Source organism: Scyliorhinus canicula, chromosome 8 (genome assembly GCF_902713615.1).
Source record: "Scyliorhinus canicula chromosome 8, sScyCan1.1, whole genome shotgun sequence".
Classification (NCBI taxonomy): domain Eukaryota; kingdom Metazoa; phylum Chordata; class Chondrichthyes; order Carcharhiniformes; family Scyliorhinidae; genus Scyliorhinus; species Scyliorhinus canicula.
In genome coordinates this window covers 49,075,340-49,097,899 of record NC_052153.1, presented here as the reverse complement: position 1 = coordinate 49,097,899, position 22,560 = coordinate 49,075,340, and the positions used below count along the sequence as shown (strand labels likewise).

Genomic DNA, 22,560 nt, shown 5'->3' with positions numbered 1-22,560 from the left:
CAAGAAGATAGTGAAGTGATGGTCAAATGAACAGAAAAGTGGCTGATGGAATTTAACCTTGGAAAAGTGTGAGGTGATACACTTTGGAAGGAGTAATGTGACAAGAAAGTACACAATGAAAGGCCTGACACTGGTAAGTTCCGAGGAACAAATCTTGGGAGTGTTTGTCCATAGATCTCAGAAGGCAGAAGAGCAGGTTAATAGGGTGGTGAAAAAGGCATATGGGACACTTTAGCTGCCTTTATCAATCAAGGCATAGATTACAAAAGCAGGGAGGTCGTGTTGGGGTTATATAGAATTTTTGGCGAGGCCATAGCTGGAGTGAAATTCTGGTCACCACATTATAGCAAGATGTGATTGCACCAGAGGAGGTGCAATGGCGATTCACCAAGATCCCTGGGATGGAACATTTAAGTTACGTTAAGAGAGGTTGGATAGGTTTTGGTCGTTTTCGCTGGATCAGAAGACGGAGGGGTAACCTAACCAAGTTGTACAGGATTATGATCTGCATGGACAAGGTGAATAGTGAGCAGCTGTTCCCCTTGGTTGAAGGGTCAGTTACAAGGGGATACAAGTTCATGGTTCGAGGCAGGAGGTTTAGGGGGAATTTGACGAAAAACCGTTTTACCCAGAGGGTGTTGATGGTGTGGAATGCAATGCCTGGTATGGTGATAGAGGTGGGTTGCCTCACATCCTAGATGAGCACTGGGCACATCACCACATTCAAGACTATGGGACACGTGCTGGCAAGTGGAATTAGGTGGGCAGGCCAGGTGTCTTTCATGTGTCGTTGCAGACTCAATGGGCCGAAGGGCCTCTTCTGCAAAAGCCTGTCCAATTCTCTAACAGACCATTGGTCTGTGCAGATTTGTACAATTTCCATTCGATACAATTATTAACTTCCTTCTTTAGCCGGGAATAATGCATCCTGAGCTGGGAATAATGCATCCTGAGCCGGGAATAATGCATCCTGCTCCACGTCTTTCTTTTGCATTGGGACAAATCACAGTTATTACATATCTCCTTGCCCCACGGCGCTGAGGACCCAAATTCGATCCCGGCCCCGGGTCACTGTCCGTGTGGAGTTTGCATATTCTCAGTGTTTGCGTGGGTTTCACCCCCACAGCCCAAAGATGTGCAGCTTAGGTGGATTGGCAACATTAAATTGTCCCATTAATTGGAAAAACATTTTTAAAAAGTTATATATCTCCAAAGTCTACTGTCCTATCATTTAACCCAGTTTCCCAGTTGATCCTAGCAACTCTTGCCTTCACTTAGCGTAGTTAGGTTGAAAACACTGGTCATGGACCTAGCATGTTGTGATTGCTGTCACTTAAGAGGCTCCCTTACCAGAAGGTGATCGATTAAGCTGGTCTTATTGCACTTTACTAGGTCGAGGATAGCCTGTTCCTTGGTTGGCTTTAGAACACGCTGCTCTAAGAAATTAATGTACTAAATTGTCAGTTTACTTTTGCAATCTGATTCTCGAACTACATGTAGATTAAAGTCATCCATGACTATTATTGTACCCTTGTTACATGTTTCATTTATTACTTCCTGTATGTGCTGCCAAACAATGCAACAATTGTTATGGGGCCTATAAACTACTTCAACAAGTGACCTCTTACCATTTCATATGGTAAAGATTATAAAAATTATTCTACATCTTGACCTGTCAATCGAGGCAGTCGCTCAGTAATGCCATCTTTAATTAACAGATCTACCCACCACTTTTTTCCTAGCTTTCTGTTATTCCAATATGTCAACTACCCTGCGATAGTTAGGTCTCAGCCTTGGTTCGTTGTGTTCTCAGACTTCTTATTGTTTCCCTTTACTAGGTTTTCCCCTCATGTGATTCCGACTGCCACACCACAATACAAGCCCTCTGTACCACCCTAGTTGCATGACTCGCCAGAACAGTGTTACCATCCCAACAGTATAGCTCCCACTTTCCTCAGTACAGGAGCCAAATGACCCATGACCCAAAACCGATTGCATGCACAATTTCTGAGTCACACATTAACTCTCTAATCTGATTTACACTACTCCCAATTTGATTGTGCCTCAGGTAATAACCTAGAGACTATGACACTGGAGATTCGGCGTTTTAATTCACGCCCTAGTTGCTCATATTCCTCAGCAGAACATCTTTTCCAGTCCTGCCCAAGTCGTTAGTACCTACATAGACCACCACAATAGGATCTGCCCCCTCCCATTGCAAGTTCTCTCCAGCCAGGCCAGATGTTCCAGGCAGTCGTTCCACTCCAGCCTCGGCCTCACCCTGCTCCCGGGCGATCGTGCCATTCCAGCCTCGGCGTCCCCCTGCTCCCGGGCGATCGCGCCACTCCAGCCTCGGCCTCCCCCTGCTCCCAGGCGATCGTGCCACTCCAGCCTCTGCCTCCCACTGCTCCCGGATGGTCGTGCCGCTCCAGCCTCGGCCTCCCCCTCTCACAGGCGGTCGAGCCCCTCCGGCTTCCCCCTCTTCCTTTTAACCGTCGTGTCCAGAGGTCTTGCTCTTTAAACTCTCTCCAGAGGTCTCGGAGAACAGACTAATCTGAGGCAGTTTAAAATAAGGGGCTGGATTCCCCATTGGGGAGGCTATGTTCTTCCGTCAAAGTAAATTCTGTAGAATTAGAGGTATTACCAGGGAATCCTTCTATCGGGCTGCAATCTTGAGTGGACAGTCCAATAGCGGAGTCTCGTGGTCAGTCACCCTCCAGAAAATGTCCCCCCTCCCACCACACAGCAAATTGGCCCCAATATGCCCCCAGCCCCAACCACACAGCAGCACCCCTGGCTGGAATATCGAGCAGTGTGGACCTAGTTCACGCAGCCACCAGTGGTGGGTGGGGGTCGGAGCAAGTGTTCGGCTCGGCGCTGATCCCGGCCTTTTTATGAGGCTTTGGAATTCTCTCCCCAAATCAGCTATCGAGGCACAGCCATTGAATATTTTTACGGCGAAATATAGATAGATTCTTAACCAATGAAAGAGTGAAAAGTCATCAAGGCTAGGTAGAATGTGACGTTGAGGCCACAACCATATCAGCCATGATCTTACTGGATGTTGGAGTAGGCTCAAGGGACCAAATGGTCTACTCCCAATTAGTACGTAGTGGGGATATGCCAGGCCAGGTTACAAATCATGGTGGAATACAATTCTGCTGAGGCCCAGCTTGAATTGCTAATTCTGTTTGAAACCCAACCCATTTAGCACAGTGGTGGTGGTGCGAAACGATGCAGGGTATCTTCAAAGTAACGATGGAACTTATGTCTCCACAAGGTTGGCCATTCCCTTCAATATTGGTCAATACCTATCAATACAGGGGCTGGATTAGCACTGGGCTAAACTGCTGGCTTGTAATGCAGTACAAGGCGGCAGCGCGGGTTCAATTCCCGTACCGGCCTGCCCGAACAGGTGCCAGATAGTGGCGACTAGGGGCTTTTCACAGGAACTTCATTGAAGCCTACTTGTGACAATAAGCGATTATGATTATTATTACTGTCATGGACAGATGCATCTGCAACAGGTATATTGACAAGGACACGGTCAAGTAGATTTTCCACTCTTGTTGATTTCCTCACCACCTACCAGGATATTTAGCAGCAATATCCTTTTAGGACCCAGCCAGTTCGGTCAGTAGTGACACTATCAAATCATTCTGGGTCATGGATAATGACATCCTCCAAACAGAGTACATTCTTGCCTCAATGATGTTCAACATGAAGGAGTACTGATTCATCAACTGAGTGAGGGGTAGGTGGTAATCAGCACAAGGTTTTTTTTGCCTGTGTTGGAGCTAATGCTATGAGACTTCTTGGGGTTGGCAACCAATATTGAAGACTCCCAGGGTAACTCCCTCCCAACTGTATACCACTGTGTCACCACCTTTGGTAGGTTCTCTCCCATTGGGAGGACAAACCTATGGGAGGACAAGCGATGGTGATGCCTGGGTAATTGTAAAATAATAATTTGGTGAGTATGGCCATATCAGGTTTGACTTGTCTGTGAGCACCTCTTCCAATCTTGGCACAATCTCCCAGATGTTAGCAAAGAGGATTTTGCATGGGTTTGCTGTTGTCGTTTCTGGTGCCTAGATTGAAATCATTCAGTTTAGGATTTTGTATGGGTTTTATACAACCGAGTGACATGCTAGACCCATATCAGAGGGAGTGGCTTTGATGTAACCAAATGTCTCAGAGGGCAGTTAAGAGTCGACCACATTGCTGTGGGTCTGGAGTCACATGTAGGCCAGAGAATGGCAGGTTCCCTTCCCTCAAGGGCATCAACAATGGTTTTGTGGTCACCATTATTGAGACCAACTTTTTAAATTCCAGACATATCCTGCCACCAGCTGCCATAGTGGGATTTGAACCCTGGCCCTCAAAGCATTAGTCGGAGACTCTGGATTATTCACTAGCTCTGTGTCAGCAAGTGAAAGGACAGTGTGCTACTAACCTAAACTGATCAATGTTCAGCTGTTGGGTTAAAAACATAACAGTAGCATATCGCAGTTGGGAAAAGTTTATGGCCGGGTAATTTATATGGAGTTGTGCTCCCGCAGGCATTTCGTGGCCCCTATTTTCAAAACCCAGCATGTTGCAATATATTTTGGCAAATTGGTGACAAATATCCCTATTTTGGTTGTGGATAGATGACAGAAGCTTAGAAGCCTCATTCAACAGAGAAACAGATCTGAAGAGGTACTAAATTGTATTTGAATCAGTTTAAATTTGCATCATTTCCCAGTTATAATTTAAGAGTTACGGAGTTTGTTTCAAACACCAGACTCATTACTTCTGATAGACTCAAGGTCATTAATTTATACAATGTTTCTCTGTTGACAAGTGTTGCTTAGTTACAAAGCTATCCTTGAATTAGAATGTAGATCACAGCCAGAATGAAGCAAGACTTAAAATCTTTGGTTCCTATTTTTAATAGCCTGTTATTACAAACACAACAGGACTGATGAGGGTAAAACCGTCTGCTGATTTAAGCTTGGGAGGTCACCTTCAATTCGCTTCTTTCCTGTTTTGATCAGTTAGCCAACAATGGTTAAATGTGGATTTGGGGGGGGGAGTGGGGGGAATCTTTGCGGTGGTTGCTAGCCCATTTTGTTATTCCAGGGATTAGTGTGCAAAATGGATCTGTCAATTTGCTGTCGGCAACTTCAGCCCCACTAGGCCTACACCAGCTTCTAAGAGGTACTTACGTGGAGCCCCCGTGTACAAGATTGAGAAGGTATTGATCCCGATAGTAGCAGCATAAAAGAGCGGGAGTGCACGCAGACCATTCGGCACTGGATCTTCCTACAGAAACGACAATGCAATTAGTGTGTAGAAAATCAGGGGGTGGAGGAGAAGAGCAAAAAAATAGCTAATTTGCAGGATTGATCTCTTTAAAACACTTACCTTTTTCAAGATGAAATATCGAATTAGGATGAAGAGTATGCCGGACATGGCGCCAGACAGAAGTGGGGAAATAAACCAGGAGGCAACTGCAAAGGGAAAGCCCACATGGCAAAGCAATAGGGAAAGAAACGGAAGCATTAGAAACGCTTAATAAGAGGCTCTGCAGCAATCAATAAACCACACAAAACTAAATAAAAAGGGAGAATCCACCACGTCTTTTCCAAGTGCTGCAATGGGAACTACCAACTTGAAGAATTATCCAGGTTCCTCGCTGGAATAGTGACTACCAGCCATTCTACGGGGACAAATCCGGCTTAGAAACAATTAACATTTAAATTAAGCTAGAGGTGGGAGGATAAAAGAATGTGGGGAGAGAGCACCAAATAGAAAAAAGGAACTAGTTGGGTGAAACAGCTGTTTTAGTTTGTCATTTTTTTCAAGCCAGTTTGGGCAAAACAAGCCATAAACAAAAACAAAAAATTATTTGCTTCCTATTTGGAAAGGTAAACAAGAAACAAAACACGTGAACATGTAATATTTGCCGGTCAGGCACAGCTATAGTTGATCAGCAAGACACACGATTCCTCGTTATAAAGGAAGATGTGTAACAGAGAGACAGGAAGGCCTGGCCACGTAGGGCTGCTGCCTCCAAAGCAAAAGCAACCAAAAACCTGTGAAGCACTAGTTATCTGAACCAAATCGGAGTAGCTTGGCATGGGGTGGAAAGGGGTCCACTATTTTTGGGCGTGGCTTTGGTTAGGCTATTTGAACACAGTCACAAATTCAGTGCATCTGTAAGTATAAACCATGGCGATATTTCCGCTCAATGGAACAGCACAAAGGAAAACAGCAATGCCACCAGATGTGGTTCAGTCGTGCAAGAATTGGCAATGGGTGCTTACACTCCCATCTCACTTCAGATACCCCCTTGCTCTCCAGGCTACCCACCCAACCTCCCCTCTCCAAATCTTATCCCCCAGAGTCTCACTCATCACCACTCGTCTCACTGCCCCACTGTAATTATCATCTCCCAATTCCTCGGACTCCATTAATAATAATAATAACCTTTTATTGTCATAAGTATGAAGTTACTGTGAAAAGCCTCCAGTTGCCACATTCCAGCGCCTGTTCGGGTAAGCTGGCATGAGAATTGAACCCGTGCTGCTGGCCTGGGTCTGCATTACAAACCAGCTGTCTAGCCCACTGAGCTAAACCTGCCCTCGTAAAATCTCTCCGTGGTCTTGTCCTTCTTTACCCATCTCGAACCTTCACCAGCCCTATAATCAACAATCCCCATCTTTGCATCACAAACGCTGACTATGATATCCCTCTTCAACCCATCTTCTAGGGGCTGATTCAGCTCATTGGGCTAAATCGCTGGCTTTTAAAGCCGACCAAGCAGGCCAGCAGCACGGTTCGATTCCCGTATCAGCCTCCCCGGACAGGCGGCGGAATGTGGCGACTAGGGGCTTTTCACAGTAACTTCATTGAAGCCTACTCGTGACAATAAGCGATTTTCATTTTCATTTCAGCAGATATGCCTTCAGCTGTCCCAGGGCCTACATTCTGGAATTCCCTGCCTAAAATACTCATCTCTCCCCTGTTCCTGCAGACCTCCTTAAAACTGGAACAATGACAATCCTTAACGACAGCGCTCATGAAACTTGCATCTCTGTAAATGCTCAGCAACCTGAAATTAAATACTTAAATCCTTGTGTAGCAATATGGGTGACAGAAATGTTAAATGGACTTACAGGACCAGTGTTATTTTTTCCTGGCTGGAGAGATTTTAAATGGTCAGATACGAATGTTGGAGTAAAGGACATTAGAATTGTTCCATCATTTGACAAGACATACATTATGGAGATAATATTGTGCACAAAGCAATATTCACTGTGATGATTCAGTTACACTCTATAGACACCAATATCTGATATTTAAAAATGAACTTCAGCGTAATTTAGATAATTCATTAGAAGGCAGCTGAAAAAATAACAATTTGATAGGAACACAACGTGATCCGAGTGTGGCCGATAACTCTGAAAAAAAAAATCTGTCACAAAAGGGACTGGCAAGACACAAGATTAGTGAAACCATGGTAACTGTTGTCATGGCCAGTATCCTAAAGCCTAACCGCTATCAGGATCGGCCAGAAGTGGAAGAGTGAATTCCTGACTGCCACTTCTTTCCCTTTTAAGTGAAGTTTCTAGTCAACCTTTTGGTACCGTTTCCATTCAGATTACAATGGGATATGATTGAAGCGGAGCTCATTTCATATTTTTGGCCTGGTGTCCTGAATGTCACAAAGTGGAATATTGAAGAACAGCTCAAATTGTGACCGTGGCCACCCAAGTCAGACCATCAGCCATATACTGAACTTCCTGCCGGGAGAGATGGTGGTTTCAGAATCACTCTCACCGTCAGCTGTAACCGCGGGTTCAACTTCAACATCGAACTACAAAATGCTTCTTTCCCTAGACACACAAATAAAACAAAGTTGGAGCTACATATTTGTGTGTATGAGGCAGAAAGGAAGCAAAGGATAGGCCGGGACACATAGCGAGGCTCGTATAGAGCCTGCATTGCCCTTTTGGGTCAAAGTGCCCTGTTTCAATGCATCTGTGAGATTCCACGTAATATCAGCAAGGCGTTCAAAACAAAAAGTGTCATCAACCATTCTATAAATATTTACTGATGAGTAGAGAAATGGAGAAAGCATCAGCTGCTATTTCCCCGAACTACGCGTGAGGAAAGAAAATACTGAAGGAAGCAGAAGTGGTCTGTAATTGTTCATTTTTCACAATATCCTCTGACCAGAAAAGGTCAATTACCGATCTTGACGAGTTGAATCCATTGCACACTGTGAGCACCGAATGAAACGAGCGAGAAACCGATGGTGGCTCCAACTATGCAATGTGTGCCTGATATCGGCAGCTTCAGGAATGAAGCTATGAGTTGCCAGATAGCAGAACCTAAAGAAAAACACAATTTTGAAGAATTAATATGCGCCATTAAATCACATTTAATTTCAACATATACTAAATCGCTGAAGCAACTTCACTAGCCAAGAGTAGCTGATCGTTATCACATTACTTTGTCAGACACGGCTGAACATAAATGGGCTGCACGCTTCCTACATTGCAACAATGACTACACTTTCTTTATTGGCCTGTAAAGTGTTTTGGATGTTGCAGTGCCATGAAAGACACTATGGAGGGGCAGCACAGTGGTGCAGTGGTTAGCACTGCTGCCTCACAGCGACGAGGACTCTGGTTCGATCTCGGCCCGGGCCCCGTGTGGAGTTTGCACGTTCTCCCAGTGTCTGCGTGGGTCTCACTCCCACAACCTAAAGATCCGCAGGGCAGGTGGATTGGCCACGCTAAATTGCCCCTTAATTTGAAAAAAAAAGAATTGGGTACTCTTAAATTTATTTATTTTTCTTTTATAAGGACACTACATAAATACATTATATGAATTCAATGTCTTTCCCCCTATCCGTTATGAAGTGCAAGATTACCCCCAGATACCAATCTAAACCAAGTGGAAGGAATTGGGTTTCTATTCTATTTCTATGTGATAACGATCAGATACTCTAATCTGGTGAAGTTGCTAGAGCAATTAGTATTACAGGTGGTCCTCTTTCATAAGAACTAGGAGCAGAAGTAGGCGATTTGGCCCCTCAAGCCCGCTCTGCCATTCATTAAGATCATGCCAAAACATGGCAGAAACTGGGCTGTCCCTCAGGTCATCACTTGGCCCTCGAGCTGCTGGGTGCTGACCTGCCACAGATGTAACTTTTAATCTAAAAAAACAATTTGGAAAACAAGTGACATCAGTCTCACGGACTTCAGTAGCTTGAAGGGAGCCTCGGGAGATTGTACCAAAACTGACAACAGTCGGCTGACTGCATTTAAACAAAACCTGAGAATTAAAATACCGAGACTCTCTCTCCTGCCACCCAGGGACAAGAAGTTCCTGAATGGATATGAAATGCCATCTGCCAAATTCCCTCCTCTAGGAGAAATCAGGGGCTGAAGCAAAGAGATAAGACAGTGGAGGACGATTAAAACAGATTGAAAGCTGTCCACTAGCCACAAGCATAATCAGTCACCGTGGCCAATTCTGACTGCTGGCTCTCAGTGCCTAAAAGTCACACTTCTAGGTCAGAAGAATGAAACACGACATTCATGGAGGGAAACAAAATACAGAAAACAGCTCTATTAAAAAAAAAACTGAAGTTAAAATTGGTCATCTCTACAGGGCATGTTTAGTTGGTGCTGAACTCCCCTCAGATCTGGCAAAACCAGCTGGAATGACAGGCAATGTTGTAGCTTCTCACTGTGCTTCTGGACAAGAGGAAAAATGTGCTCCAGGCGTAAGAGATAGAAGGCTAGTGGCAGTTTTCAAGGACCACCCATGGAGAATAAGGTCATTCGGCCCATCGAGTCTACTCCACCATTCAATCATCGCACCACATTTAAAAAGGACACCAGAAGCAATTAATCTCTTTTTTTTTGGAAGATTTTTTCAAATAAAAGCAACAGGTTAGGGGCTACCATTATTTATACAGCCAGACGCACATACAATTGATTTATCCTGGATCTGTCTGAAGTTCATTAATCTCAGCCAGGACGGCTGTGTAAGAGAAAGATCACAATGACAGAATGACACAATGACAAAGGGAGTGTGAATAAGAGTCAGTCTCTTCATTCTTATTCAATTGCTCCTGCAGAAACTGCAGTGAGGAAATGGTCACGCTTGACTGCGACGCCCCAAATAGTTAAATAATCTGGCAAAGCAGGTGATCGACAGTCATAGCAAAAAAAACATACCAAAAGCCAGCACTCTCATATAAAACGACCAACCCTAATGCAATATCTCCGCAAAGATACCTGCACAGCATTCATCAAACATACTAGAAACCAATGTCAATTCACATCTCAAAATTGTAATACTGTTGAAGATTGGACAATTCCTCCTCCACCAGTATTTAAAAATCAAACTCTGTCCTCTTGCTAATCTGGTCAGCTCCGGGCTGAATCAGCACCCCAGCCACGGGCTGAATCAGGCTCCATAAACTGCTGGCAAAATGCAAGAAATTTAGTTTTTTTTTAAAAAATGCTTTAGTGATAGTACGTCGAATTATGCAACGGAAATGAAATAAACAAAACATTAAAGGCCGTGATGCTTCAATAAAGGGACAGGACTTGGCTATCTGATGTGAAAGTGGGAAACTGTAAACTTGTGCAAAGTGGATGACTTCAGTAAAAACAAACTTCAAATCGCTCATCAAACAGCTGCCCGACTGATCGCTACCCAGTGAAGAACACATAACAGATTGTGAATGAGATAGCTAAAGAGTGAACCAATGTAGCTTGGTCAAACATTGACCCAGGTCAGTGTGACCGAATAATCTCACCAACCATCTCCGCACACCAACTGTCTATAGGTGGCATAGATCAATGAACCAGTTTAATTACATGCTTCATAATTGGTCAGGCGATGGAGTAACTTGCAAGTGTTTTTAACCAATTACCCAAGGCAACAAACCAAAAAATACTTCACGCAGTCAAATGGAGTGACACGGAATGTAACTTTTACTTGTATTCCCCCACTCTCCGCAACAGGCACTCCTAGATCTCGCTCTCACACTACACCCTGTTCAAAGAATGTGTCTCAACTCTCAGAACTACTGCATGTGACATTTCTATCCCCCACACCAGCCAGTGTCCTGAGATGTTGCATAAACGGGGCAGATGGTGCTGAGAACCATTCAGCCCCTCAAGCTTCCTTCATTTAGCTGCCTTTGCTCCATCTCCCCAGTATCTTTATCAAACAGAAATCTGTCTCAATCTTATTTCCAATAACCCAGTACCCAGGGTTCGGAGGGAAGTATTCCATCTTGTCACCATCCTTGGTGACAGAAAGTAGTGCCTGATTTACCTCCTATACAGCTCGCTCTACATTTTACAGACTGTGCCCCATTGTTCTGGATTCCTAAAGCCGAGAAAATATTTTCGCTCTGAACACCTCTTAGAACATCCCTCATTTTGTACACTTAAAAAGCAATTCAAACACATGTTTACTTAATCTCTCAACATAATTCATTCACAGCACCATGCCGAAATGCCCAATTCATTTTACATTAGACAGAAAACTTTCCACCCATGCTGGGTTAGGACAGAATGCTAAAAATTGAAAGACCAGAAAGAAAAGTGTCTATACTACATGATTCAATGAATAATTTTGTTGCATTTGTGAAACCAATCTACATCAGATTTTGAAAGATGAAGCAAACACTAGATTAAGGTAGATTAACGTTGCACTTACATTATTCTGATCCTGGATTCCAAATCAGATCCAAATTTTACAGCAGGTTGCAGAAGGAAACATTAAACACAAGTTAATGTTACCTAAACCCAAATCAATTGCACTGCAGTCAGGTGAGCGAGGGAGATATTAGGAAAATGGGTCCAGAAAGGAGACCCTGATGTAGCGGCAATTTAGGGGTTAAACAGACGGAAGGAAAACAAAAACCTGCCAGCAGAGTCAGAGGAATACACCCACACTCAGCTGAGGTACATTTTCCCAGTCAGACCATTACTGAGAATACACAGGATGTCCCAGAGCCATTTGCTCTTCAGGACACTCCTGTCTGACCAGCAAAGTAGTCCATTAGAGAGTCTGGTGGCCTCAGTGTCTGTCAATGGGAGGTTAGTTGCATAACTTAGAGAGAGAGAGAGCGCGAGAGAGCCACCCAGGCAGGCTTTGGAAAAAAGGGTTCCAAACAGATGTCCCTACCAGAACTTTTGTCTGCCTGTGAAAGTGGCATGAGAGCTGCAAGTTCTGTTAGTGTTCTTTAAATGAAAACTAGTGTGTTATGGTTAAGAAACTGCATGCAATCGGTTATTGTTTGAAGTTTAAATATCATAGATTTCATAGAATTTACAGTGCAGAAGGAGGCCATTCGGCCCATCGAGTCTGCACCGGCTCTTGGAAAGAGCACCCTACCCAAGGTCAACACCTCCACCTTATCCCCATAACCCAGTAACCCCACCCAACACTAAGGGCAATTTATCATGGCCAATCCACCTAACCTGCACATCTTTGGACTGTGGGAGGAAACCGGAGCACCCGGAGGAAACCCACGCACACACGGGGAGGATGTGCAGACTCCACACAGACAGTGACCCAAACCGGAATCGAACCTGGGACCCTGGAGCTGTGAAGCAATTGTGCTATCCACAAGGCTACCGTGCTGCCCAAATATGGTTTTCTTTTATTTTAATAAAGTTGGTTTATAAAATAACCAACCCATATTTCTTATATTATCACTCCTGGGATGAATCAATCTTTCCGCACCATCTTAAAAGTTATAATGGCTCTGGTTCATCCTGTTAGCTACAGTGAAGAGCTGACCTGTTGCTGAAACAACTGCCCCAAATCCACTGCGCTACCCCCAAATCCAAATCATCTGCGTATCTGGAGTGAGTACCCAAAGAGGAAGGGAAGGGATAGTGTGTGGGCAAGGCAACTCTGTGCAGCCACCAAATCAATACTCAAGAGCAAGAACAATGCTGGTCGGTAGCTTGGCATGATACTAGAAGATATTACAGATAATGTTCATGTAGCTGCATTTGTTCATTTTAGGTTCCTACAGTTAGTTAGCAAAACTCCTGTGGCAGCATCAAACTAATATTTTCAGTTGGACAACAAATTGAGAAATTGGAGCAGAGAGCAAAATAAAAAAATAAAGACCATATTTAAGGCCTATAAAATGGTGGCCTTCTCCTTGCACTGCTTCAGTCTTTGTGGAGATGGTGCCCCTATTATGGGGTTAGGCAAGGATTGTGAAAATTTCAACCTAGCAAGTCCCAAGTCAGGATGGAGCGTGACTCAGGAAGAGATGGTGCTTCCGTGACATCATTACCCTTATCCTTCTTAGGGGACCTAGGAGAGGGAGATGATGTTGAGTTGTTGCAGTATATCCTGTAGAATGTAGATCACACTTACTTCAGTCACCATTCGCTGGTGGTGGATATATAAATGACAGTCACACCAATCAAGCACTGTCCTGGATTGTGTACAGCTTTGAGTATTGTTGCAGCTGCACCCATCCAGGCAAATGGCGAGAATCCCATCACACTTCTTGAGCCTTATAAACTGTGAAGAGACTAGAGGTGAGCCAGTAGATGCGGCAAACAGCCTCTACAATTTTTTGCACTTTGAAAAAAAAACATTTTAATCCCAATTAAGGGGCAATTTTGTATCGTCAATCCACCTACTTTGCACATCTTTGGGTTGTGGGGGTGAGACCCACACAGACACGGAAAATATGCAAACAGTGACCCGGGGCTGAACTCGGGTCCTCGGCGCCATGAGGCAGCAGTGCTAACCACTGTGCGGTCCTACAATTTTTTTGCACTTGACCATTTTTTCTTTAACGGAGATAGTTCAGCTGGATTGGCATTAATGTTAAGGGTGGGGGAAAAGCAGTAAATAAGCTTGAGGTTTGGACACCTCCAGAATACAGTGCTTTGCAGGAGTTTACAAGTGTGTCCTCAGACTGAGGATGGAACTATCAGGAAAGCCCATCAGGCTCTCTCTGCAGAAAAGATTTGGAGGAGATCTAGAAGTCTTTAAAATTACGGAAGGGTTCAACAGGGGTGGGGAGGGAAATGTGAAGGATGGCGTTTCCTCTCGAGGCTGCACCCAGAGCAAGAGAGTGCATTAAATGGTACATAAACAGTTAACAGATCAAATAGTGAATTTGAGAAAAATCATTGTGAATGTCGAACTGAAGGCTACATGTAACGATTGAAGCAAATATTGTTGACATATTCAAGGTGAAACTCGATGCATACAAGAGGGAGAAGGGAATTGAATAGAGGTTTACAGGGACAAGGTGCGTCAAGTGGGAACAAACTTCTGAAGGGCATGGGGCAGTTGGGGCAAGAGCCCAGTTTGTGTTGTAGATGCAATGTAATAATGATAATAAAAATCAGTGTGTTGCTGTTTTGTGCACTGCACCTTGCGTCAGACAGGGGAAGAGTGTACCCCATTCCTTCATCAACCCTCCTGCAAAGGTAGCAAGGATTATCCATCACAAATTGGTACAGTGTGGGCTAAAATGCTCTTGCTCACGAAAGCCATGCACCACTTTTGTGGTGTCCCTCTCTCCACCTTTTTCCGGCATTGCTACTCTGTTAGGATAAGGCTGCACCCTTGCGTCCTCTTTGTTTCAGGCCTGTCCTGATGTCACACAGCCCAAATCAGCCAGTGTGACACCAAATCTCAAATTTAGGCAAGAAATTCCCAGCAGTATCTGCATTATTTACTCAACAAAAAATGGAACTGAAGAATGAGTCGTGTCATGGCTAGACACCAAGATTGCATGCAAGTTACATAGCAGAAAATCTTGCAAAATACACAAGTGTATTGGTGAACACCTGGATTTGCCAGACAGTTTAGCTGAGCTAAACATAGTCAGAGGGATCCATTTTCCCCATATCCTGCTGTACCATCTAAACAAAGGCTGGATAGAGATCAACGACGGAAAATGAACGCACACTGATATCAATGGAGAGTTTGCACTTATTCGCTACATGGATCCAGGAAAGTTTTAGCATTTCAGTCCAAACATGTGCAGTTTTAAGTGGATTGGCCATGATAAAATTGCCCCTTATTGTCCAAAATATTAGCTGGGAATAGGGTGGAGGTGTGAGCTAAATTAGGGTGCTCTTTCCAAGGGTCAGTGCAGACTTGATGGGCCGAATGGCCTCCTTCTGCACTGTAGTGATTCTGTTCTATCTTTTGTGACAGTTCAACCTGCAGCTCGGAATCATCGTGCTCCTGAAAAAGTTTGGCGTCTTCTCGGGCTACAAACACAACATGAGCAAAAGCGAAATCTTCCTAGTACACCCACGCGGGGGGGGGGGGGGGGGGGGGGGGGGAGAAGCCTAGTACACCCACAGGGGGCGGGGGGAGCACTAACAGGACTGCCATTTAAACAAGCCCAACACAAATTCTGCTACCTGGGGATCCAAATAGCCCATGACTGGAAAGGGATCCACAAATGGAACCTCAACAGTCTGACGGAGGAAGTAAAAAAGGATCTGCAAAGATGGAACACACTCCCGCTCTCCCTCACGGGGAGACTCCAGACGACTGCCCAGGTACCTCTTCCTACTTAGATCCATTCTGATCTACATCCCCAAGGCCAGTCAGGGACCTATACACGGACGGCAGGATCGCAACACTGGACGAACTGACAGAAATTCCAGCTAGCCAGGGGGAACGAGCTAAGGTATCTACAGCTCAAAAACTTCCTACGAAAGGAGACAAGGGCGTACCCACAACCGCCATGACAGACATTACTGGAAGAACTACTGGACGCAAGCATACTAGATAAAGGAAACTGTAGTGACATGTATGACCGACTGATAGAAAGGGCCGACAACGTACTGGACGCAACAAGAAAGAAATGGAAGGAGGACCTGGGGATTGAGATAGGGTGGGGACTCGGAGCGAAGCACTACATAGGGTCAACTCCACCTCCACGTCCGCAAGCCTGACGCAGCTAAAAGTGGTACATAGAGCCCACTTAACAAGAACCCGTATGAATAGGTGCTTCCCGGAGGTGGAGGCTAGGTGTGAACGGTGCCAAGGAGGCCTGGCCAACCACGCCCACATGTTCTGGTCTTGCCCCAGACTTGCCGGGTACTGGACAGCCTTCTTTGAGGCAATGTCCAAAGTGGTGGGGATGAGGGTGGAGCCATGCCCGAAAGTGGCAGTCTTCAGGGTTTCGGACCAGCCAGATCTATTCCTGGGGAGGAGGGCGGGCGCCCTTGCCTTTGCCTCCCTGATCGCCCGCCGTAGAATCCTGTTCGGCTGGCGGTCAGCAGCACCACCCAAAGCTGCAGACTGGCTGTCCGACCTCCCGGAATCTCTCTAAATAGAGAAAATCAAATTCGCCATCCGAGGGTCAGACAACGGCTTCTACGGAACATGGGAGCCATTCCGCAATTGTTCTGGGACCTGTTTGTGGCTAACGAACAAGCGGAAGAATAGCCAGGTAGCCAAGAATCAGGGGAAAGTCGCCAAAGCATGAGAGGGAGAGATAGACGCGGGGGGGGCTAAACCCAAGAGGAAAGAAAGGCGAATCACAGGAGGGGGGGGAAGGAGGAGAAAAAAGAGTGACATCTCCAGGAGCAGGGAACGAGGAGAATAAAGACAAAAGACGGGAGGAACGGCAGAAGCGGAGGTGAGCGCGAGACAGCAGCAAGATCCATCCAGGAGAAGCAAGCGACAACACCAACACCAAACCCATTTGAGTATTGCCCACTGTAATGGTTTCTCCGGCACCCAAATGTATATTTCCCTCCCCAGTCTCCACCCCCACCAACAGTCGCCCACTTATCCGTTGTAAATAATTTTGCCAGGTGTGCAGAGTTGCTGCTGTTGAGCTGGTGCACAATACCCTACTAGTTATTCTATTTTATTTTTTATTGTATTTTTTATTATTATTTACTATTTTATTTTCTTTGGTATGTTTGGGTGTTTCCTTCTCTTCTATATATGTGTATATATATATTATTTCTCTTATCTTGTGTTCCGAACAGTAAATATACTTTGTTCAAAAACCCAATAAAAAATGTATTAAAAAAAAGTTTTACCTGCAACTTGTTCACAATGGGAAAAGTGTGGAGTGTAGTTGGTAACATTGCAATTGTCCACCAGAGAGAGCAGCTTGTAGGAACTGAACTGCCATTAACACGAAGAGACAAGTGCAGAAATGAAATTAAGCAGTTCTCATTCGAGGAGACAGCAGTGATCCCCAAATAAGAGAACTTATCAGGCGCACAGCAGTGCCTATTCAAATTACCTAGATGAATATGGATGTTAATTCTAATAAAAATAATTTCTCTTTGATTGATTATTTTTTTTAAAAATTCTTTACAAGCTTCCCAAAAAAGAACCAACTGTCATCTATAATCTCAAAAAGTAGGCTACTTACCAACCATGGCACTGACTTCGCCAGCCATCAGCACGCTTTCACTCCCGTTGTACAGGTTAACATCGATGATGCCCTTCCGGATAGTTTCCCCAACCTTCGCCCCCAGCAGCACAGATCCGGTTGTTTCAAAAATGGAAGCCAGGATGCAGGCCTGGCGTAGTGTCACGACACCCGAGCCCACGGCAGTGCCGAAAGAATTGGCCACATCATTCGCACCCACAGAGAAAGCAAGGATAAAGGCTATTATAAAGCCCACTATCACCAACCACATGTATTCCTCCAGCACCATTTTGTTTTTTGGGTTTTTTTCAAGTATGGTACACAGGAAAGGGAACTGGAAGAATCACTGACAGACAGACTCTCTCTCTCACACACACACACACACACACACACACACACACACACCAGGCCAAGCTTCTGTAAACTGTAGTTTTCTTTTGGGAAAGTGCTTTGTAGTACTCGCAGATGTTTCACTGCTAACTAATGCTTCTCTGGGTAGTGTTAACACAGTTTCTTAAGCTTGAGGCTATCAAAAGGTGAATGCATTCCATAGTTAAATGTCCAGCTTGGCAGGCAGAGATCGTCACCTCCTGTGGAAACAATAACAAGAGGAAAGAATCAGCCAGATGTTTGGTACAGTTGGGGTTAAAAAGACAAGCAAATTCACATCTTTTGCATTAAAACAGCGCCAGGGTCCCAGTTCGATTCCTGCTTGGGTCACTGTCTGTGCGGAGTCTGCACGTTCTCCGTGTCTGCGTAGGTTTCCTCCGGGTGCTCCGGTTTCCTCCCACAAGTTCCGAAAGACGTGCTTGTTAGGTGAATTGGACATTCTGAATTCTCCCTCGGTGTACCCGAACAGGCGCCGGAATGTGGCGACTAGGGGCTTTTCACAGTAACTTCATTCCAGTGATAATGTAAGCGGATTTGTGACAATAAAGATTATTAAAATCACTTTACAGCCAGGCATTGTTGTAATGGAGAGATATGCAGCAACCATTTTCACAAAAGCAAAATCTCCAGCAAGCCAAAAACAAACTCCAATCCCAGTGCAACTAAGAAGTAAATCACAACAGAAAAGAAGGGCGAGAGTGTTTCAGATTCAAAATTCAATTATGGTAAAGTGGTGACGGTCTGTCCAATTAGTGGACTGCGAGAAAGAAAGTAATGAGGGGCGATTCAGGACTTCTGCAAACTGCAGGTGAAATCTAGCCAATGAATTCTGCTTGAAATGAAGTTACATTCACACAAAGAGAGCAAGTAACATTCCAGAAACACACGTGCAGTTTCAGCAGGAATTTCGGCTTGAATAAACAAATGAGCCACAAAAGGGCAACAGAGCATCTGCAACCCATCCTTCATTAAAAGTTATCTAATAATTCTAAACATCTTATCACTAGACTCTCACTTGCTGCTAATTTTTACCTTTCAACAGACTGCTTTTACGGTAGCTTTTAATCAGGAATTAACAGTTCAAGATAAGACCAAATTAATAAGCCAGCTTTTTAATATTCTACCGAAAGTTTGAGGAGAAACTTGGACTGCTCTTTTAATCGAGTATAGAATACGGGTGTTGAGAAGATGGGGGAAAGTCATTATTTCACCTTGCCGCTTTTCCCATTGTAGCCTTTGGTTGAGGATCAAAATTCAGGACCACAACCATATTTCTACATTGGTGCCCAAGCCAGAGAAACAACTTCAGACGTTTTCAGGAGATTGCCAAACCTTGGCTGTCAGACCTGCTGAAACTGTCAAGTATTTTCTGTTTTTGTTTCAGATTCCAGCATCCGCCGTATTTTGCTTTTATTCTCGGATGTAATCCGTCTTTATGTTTGGATAGAATTACTCCGACTCTCTTATTTCACACAATTTTGGATTTAACAAGACATAAGGAAGGGGCACTTGGATGTGACTTCCATGCCAAGCACATTACTGCTGTGCAATAGAATAGAGGAAGAAGAACGTGAAAGAATTGCACAAGGTCATGCTCCCCCATGCTGGTGCGTCTCAATGTGCATCGGTTACTACAAGGAATTGTTCCAGAATTCACAAAGGAGACTTACCATGGAAACTGATTATTCCATCTGGCCTACACTGTGGGTCAAAGCTGCGCTGCTGCTCATAGAATGTTCCACTTCCGGGGGGTAAAGCTTTCTAATTTCTTTCCCAAGCCCCTCTACCCATCTCATCCTATGGAGATACTGCATCTTGAAACTGACCTCTTTTGACCAATCTGCTGCCTCCCCATGTGATTCGCTGGCCAATTTTCACTGCAGTGGCACAAACTATACCTTGCTGCATAGTTGTGGACGCTGTGGCCCACAACTATGGAGTCGATGGCCATTTTATCAACCCCTTTCGCACCAGCCCACAGTTAGCAAAATGTTAATAAAAGCCACCAATAATGAAGCAGCTAAGGCTTTAAATGTGATCATTAGTCTACAAGAAGCAAAAAGGATCCAGATGACCAGTCAGCAAATGAACAAGGGATTGCAAATAATTTCATAAAAATTCAGACTCCAAAATTGGCTAGTTGTGCAGTAGAAAAACCAACATCCACTGCAAACAGGTCTTAAAATGCACCATATAATTGAACCATTTCGCTGTAAAGATCAACACCAATTTCAAGAGAAGTGATTTGCAGTAGTTTTTAAAGTTGGGAAGAACCCCAAGTCACAAGTTATTTACTACTCTCAACTGACCATTCACACTCGTCCAAGTACTTCAAAATGATGACGATGCAAAGTTCTGAGAGAGACGCACGTGTGGTCCACACACAAATTGAACCAAGGAAACATATATATTTTTTTTTTAAAAGTGTCAAAAATAGGAGCACTGGTCATAAAGAAAACAACATTTCAACCTTACTGTGCACACAGGTGCTGAGATTGTTCCTGGAAGGCATGACAAAGTAGACTGATCTGCTAGAGTAGTTTGTTTCCATGGTCAATCTCGCTCTAAAGAGTTTGGGTGGGAGATGGGTAAAAGAGAGGAGGGAGAAAGGCGGTCCCTGGATTACCCTACAAGTTGGTCTCCGGTCTCATGAGTGTTTTCGTTTCATTACACAAGAGCTATTTGACATGTGCGGTCACAATCCAGCTGACAAACGGAACGCAAAACAAAACAGAACGCTAAATAAATATTCATTTATATGCCATCTTTCTTCAGGCATTCCAAAGCGTTTCATGGATAATCCAGGACTTCTAAACTGCAGTCACTAAATGCAACATAGGGATTTGCGGCAGCCAATTGTATACTGGAGGATCTCAGAAACTGCCATTAGATAATGTTCAGATGGTCTAATTTTTAGTGATTTCCCGAAATGGATAACGGTTGGCGAGGAAACTTGGGAGAACTCTGCTGCTCTCCTCTCCTATGGTATACAGCACTACAGGATCATTTACATTGACTTGAGAGAAGACTGAGCTGCAGTTTAAGAGCTTGTCATTGTCACTGACAGTGCAGCACTCCTCATTACTGCATTGAAAAAAAAGTGTTACCATGGACGAGTTCAAGTCTCTGGAGAGGGAGGCCTCCTTGATTGTACCCAATCCACTACACAAAACATTCACTCCCTCCACTATGGCGTTGTGGCAAGATTGAGGGCAGTGTTGAGGGCAGCACGGTAGCATTGTGGATAGCACAATTGCTTCACAGATCCAGGGTCCCAGGTTCGATTCTGGCTTGGGTCACTGTCTGTATGGAGTCTGCACATCCTCCCAGTGTGTGCGTGGGTTCCTCCGGGTGCTCCGGTTTCCTCCCACAGTCCAAAGATGTGCAGGTTAGGTGGATTGGCCATGATAAATTGCCCTTAGTGTCCAAAACTGCCCTTACTGTTGGGTGGGGTTACTGGGCTGTGGGGATAGGGTGGAGGTGTTGACCTTGGGTAGGGTGCTCTTTCCAGGAGCCAGTGCAGACTCGATGGGCCTAATGGCCGCCTTATGCACTGTAAATTCTATGAAAAATAAGATGACAGGATGCACTGCAGCAATCCACCAATTCCTTCTGCAGCACCTCCCCAACCCCTAACCTACGAACCGCTGGCACATGTCTGCAAGTTCCAAGCCACGTCATTGCAAATTGGATAGAAATCACCATCACGGCATGGTCACTCGATCAAAATCCTGGAAAGCTAAGAGAGTGTACCTACACCACAAGAACTGCAGTAGTTTCGAGTCAGCATCTCACCAGTACCTTCTCATGGACAATAATGGATGGGCAACAAATGTTGGCCTAGCCAACGCCTGATTAAAAACTGCACATCCTCCTGGCTCAGAAGTACGAGTGGTACTATTGAGACACGGTTAAAAACAAATACTTAACACAATGACGGTCTGCTCACACTTGCTGATGGTCTACTCACACGACGTTAAAAACCTTTCATACAATCAAACAAATATCAAAAAAGGTTCTCTTAAACTGGAGGTAAAAGGAAAGGCAGATGCATCAGAGGCTTGCTCCAAATTGCTGTAAAATGTATTGAAAAATTATAGATACAGAAAATAACAACTTGCGGATTCCAGGGACTTTTTGTCCTTTTTGCAGAGATGACACAAACTTGATACTAATAAATAGCAGGGTGTTAATTCCACAGTGCCCAAGCCATCCAAATTCATCATCCTCAAACTTTGACCCTTAACTTAGCACCCTATTCTAGGGGTGGGTTAACACATGGGTGCTGGTACACGACACGAGTTCTGGCTCAAACTTACCACAATGCAAACTATACACAATTGCTGGGCTGGTTTCATTTGAGGGGAGCATGTGGCGATATGATTCACTCCAACATTAATAGCGTTTTCAAAAGGCCTATTTGTTCGCACATTTTCCTACATGTTCGCATGATAACAGATTGAAGGAATTCGGTAGAAGTGCCCAGAAGCCCATATTAAAACTAAAAAAAAAGACACACTCCAGCCAAACAGCAGTTACTTTCAGATTTGTTCCAGAGATGAACTAGCTGGAGAATGCGGAAAGGCTTCTGATGAATACATGGCTTCCTCCAATATTCCTTCACATTTGATGAATATAGTCACATCCAAGCGTTTGCCGTGCAAAAGAAACGACTCACTTTGCACTGACCGAAGCAGATGATGGTGCAAGGAGTAGAGCTCAGGCAGTCACTGGGTCCACTGCAC

The 22,560-nt window shown here is 44.5% G+C and overlaps 1 protein-coding gene across 3 annotated transcripts in view; it reads right to left on the bottom strand.

Annotated features, from left to right (window-relative positions):
- Positions 1-22,560, bottom strand: part of slc20a2 (solute carrier family 20 member 2) — a 103,162-nt gene that overhangs the window by 26,585 nt on the left and 54,017 nt on the right. For all 3 annotated transcript variants that reach the window (XM_038804511.1, XM_038804509.1, XM_038804510.1), the window contains exons 2-5: positions 17,426-18,015; positions 8,241-8,381; positions 5,410-5,495; positions 5,211-5,307 (exon numbers count right to left, since the gene is read on the bottom strand). In XM_038804511.1, coding sequence (XP_038660439.1) covers positions 5,211-5,307; positions 5,410-5,495; positions 8,241-8,381; positions 17,426-17,714 — 613 coding nt within the window. In that variant the 5' untranslated portion in view covers positions 17,715-18,015. The remainder of the gene's footprint in view (positions 1-5,210; positions 5,308-5,409; positions 5,496-8,240; positions 8,382-17,425; positions 18,016-22,560) is intronic.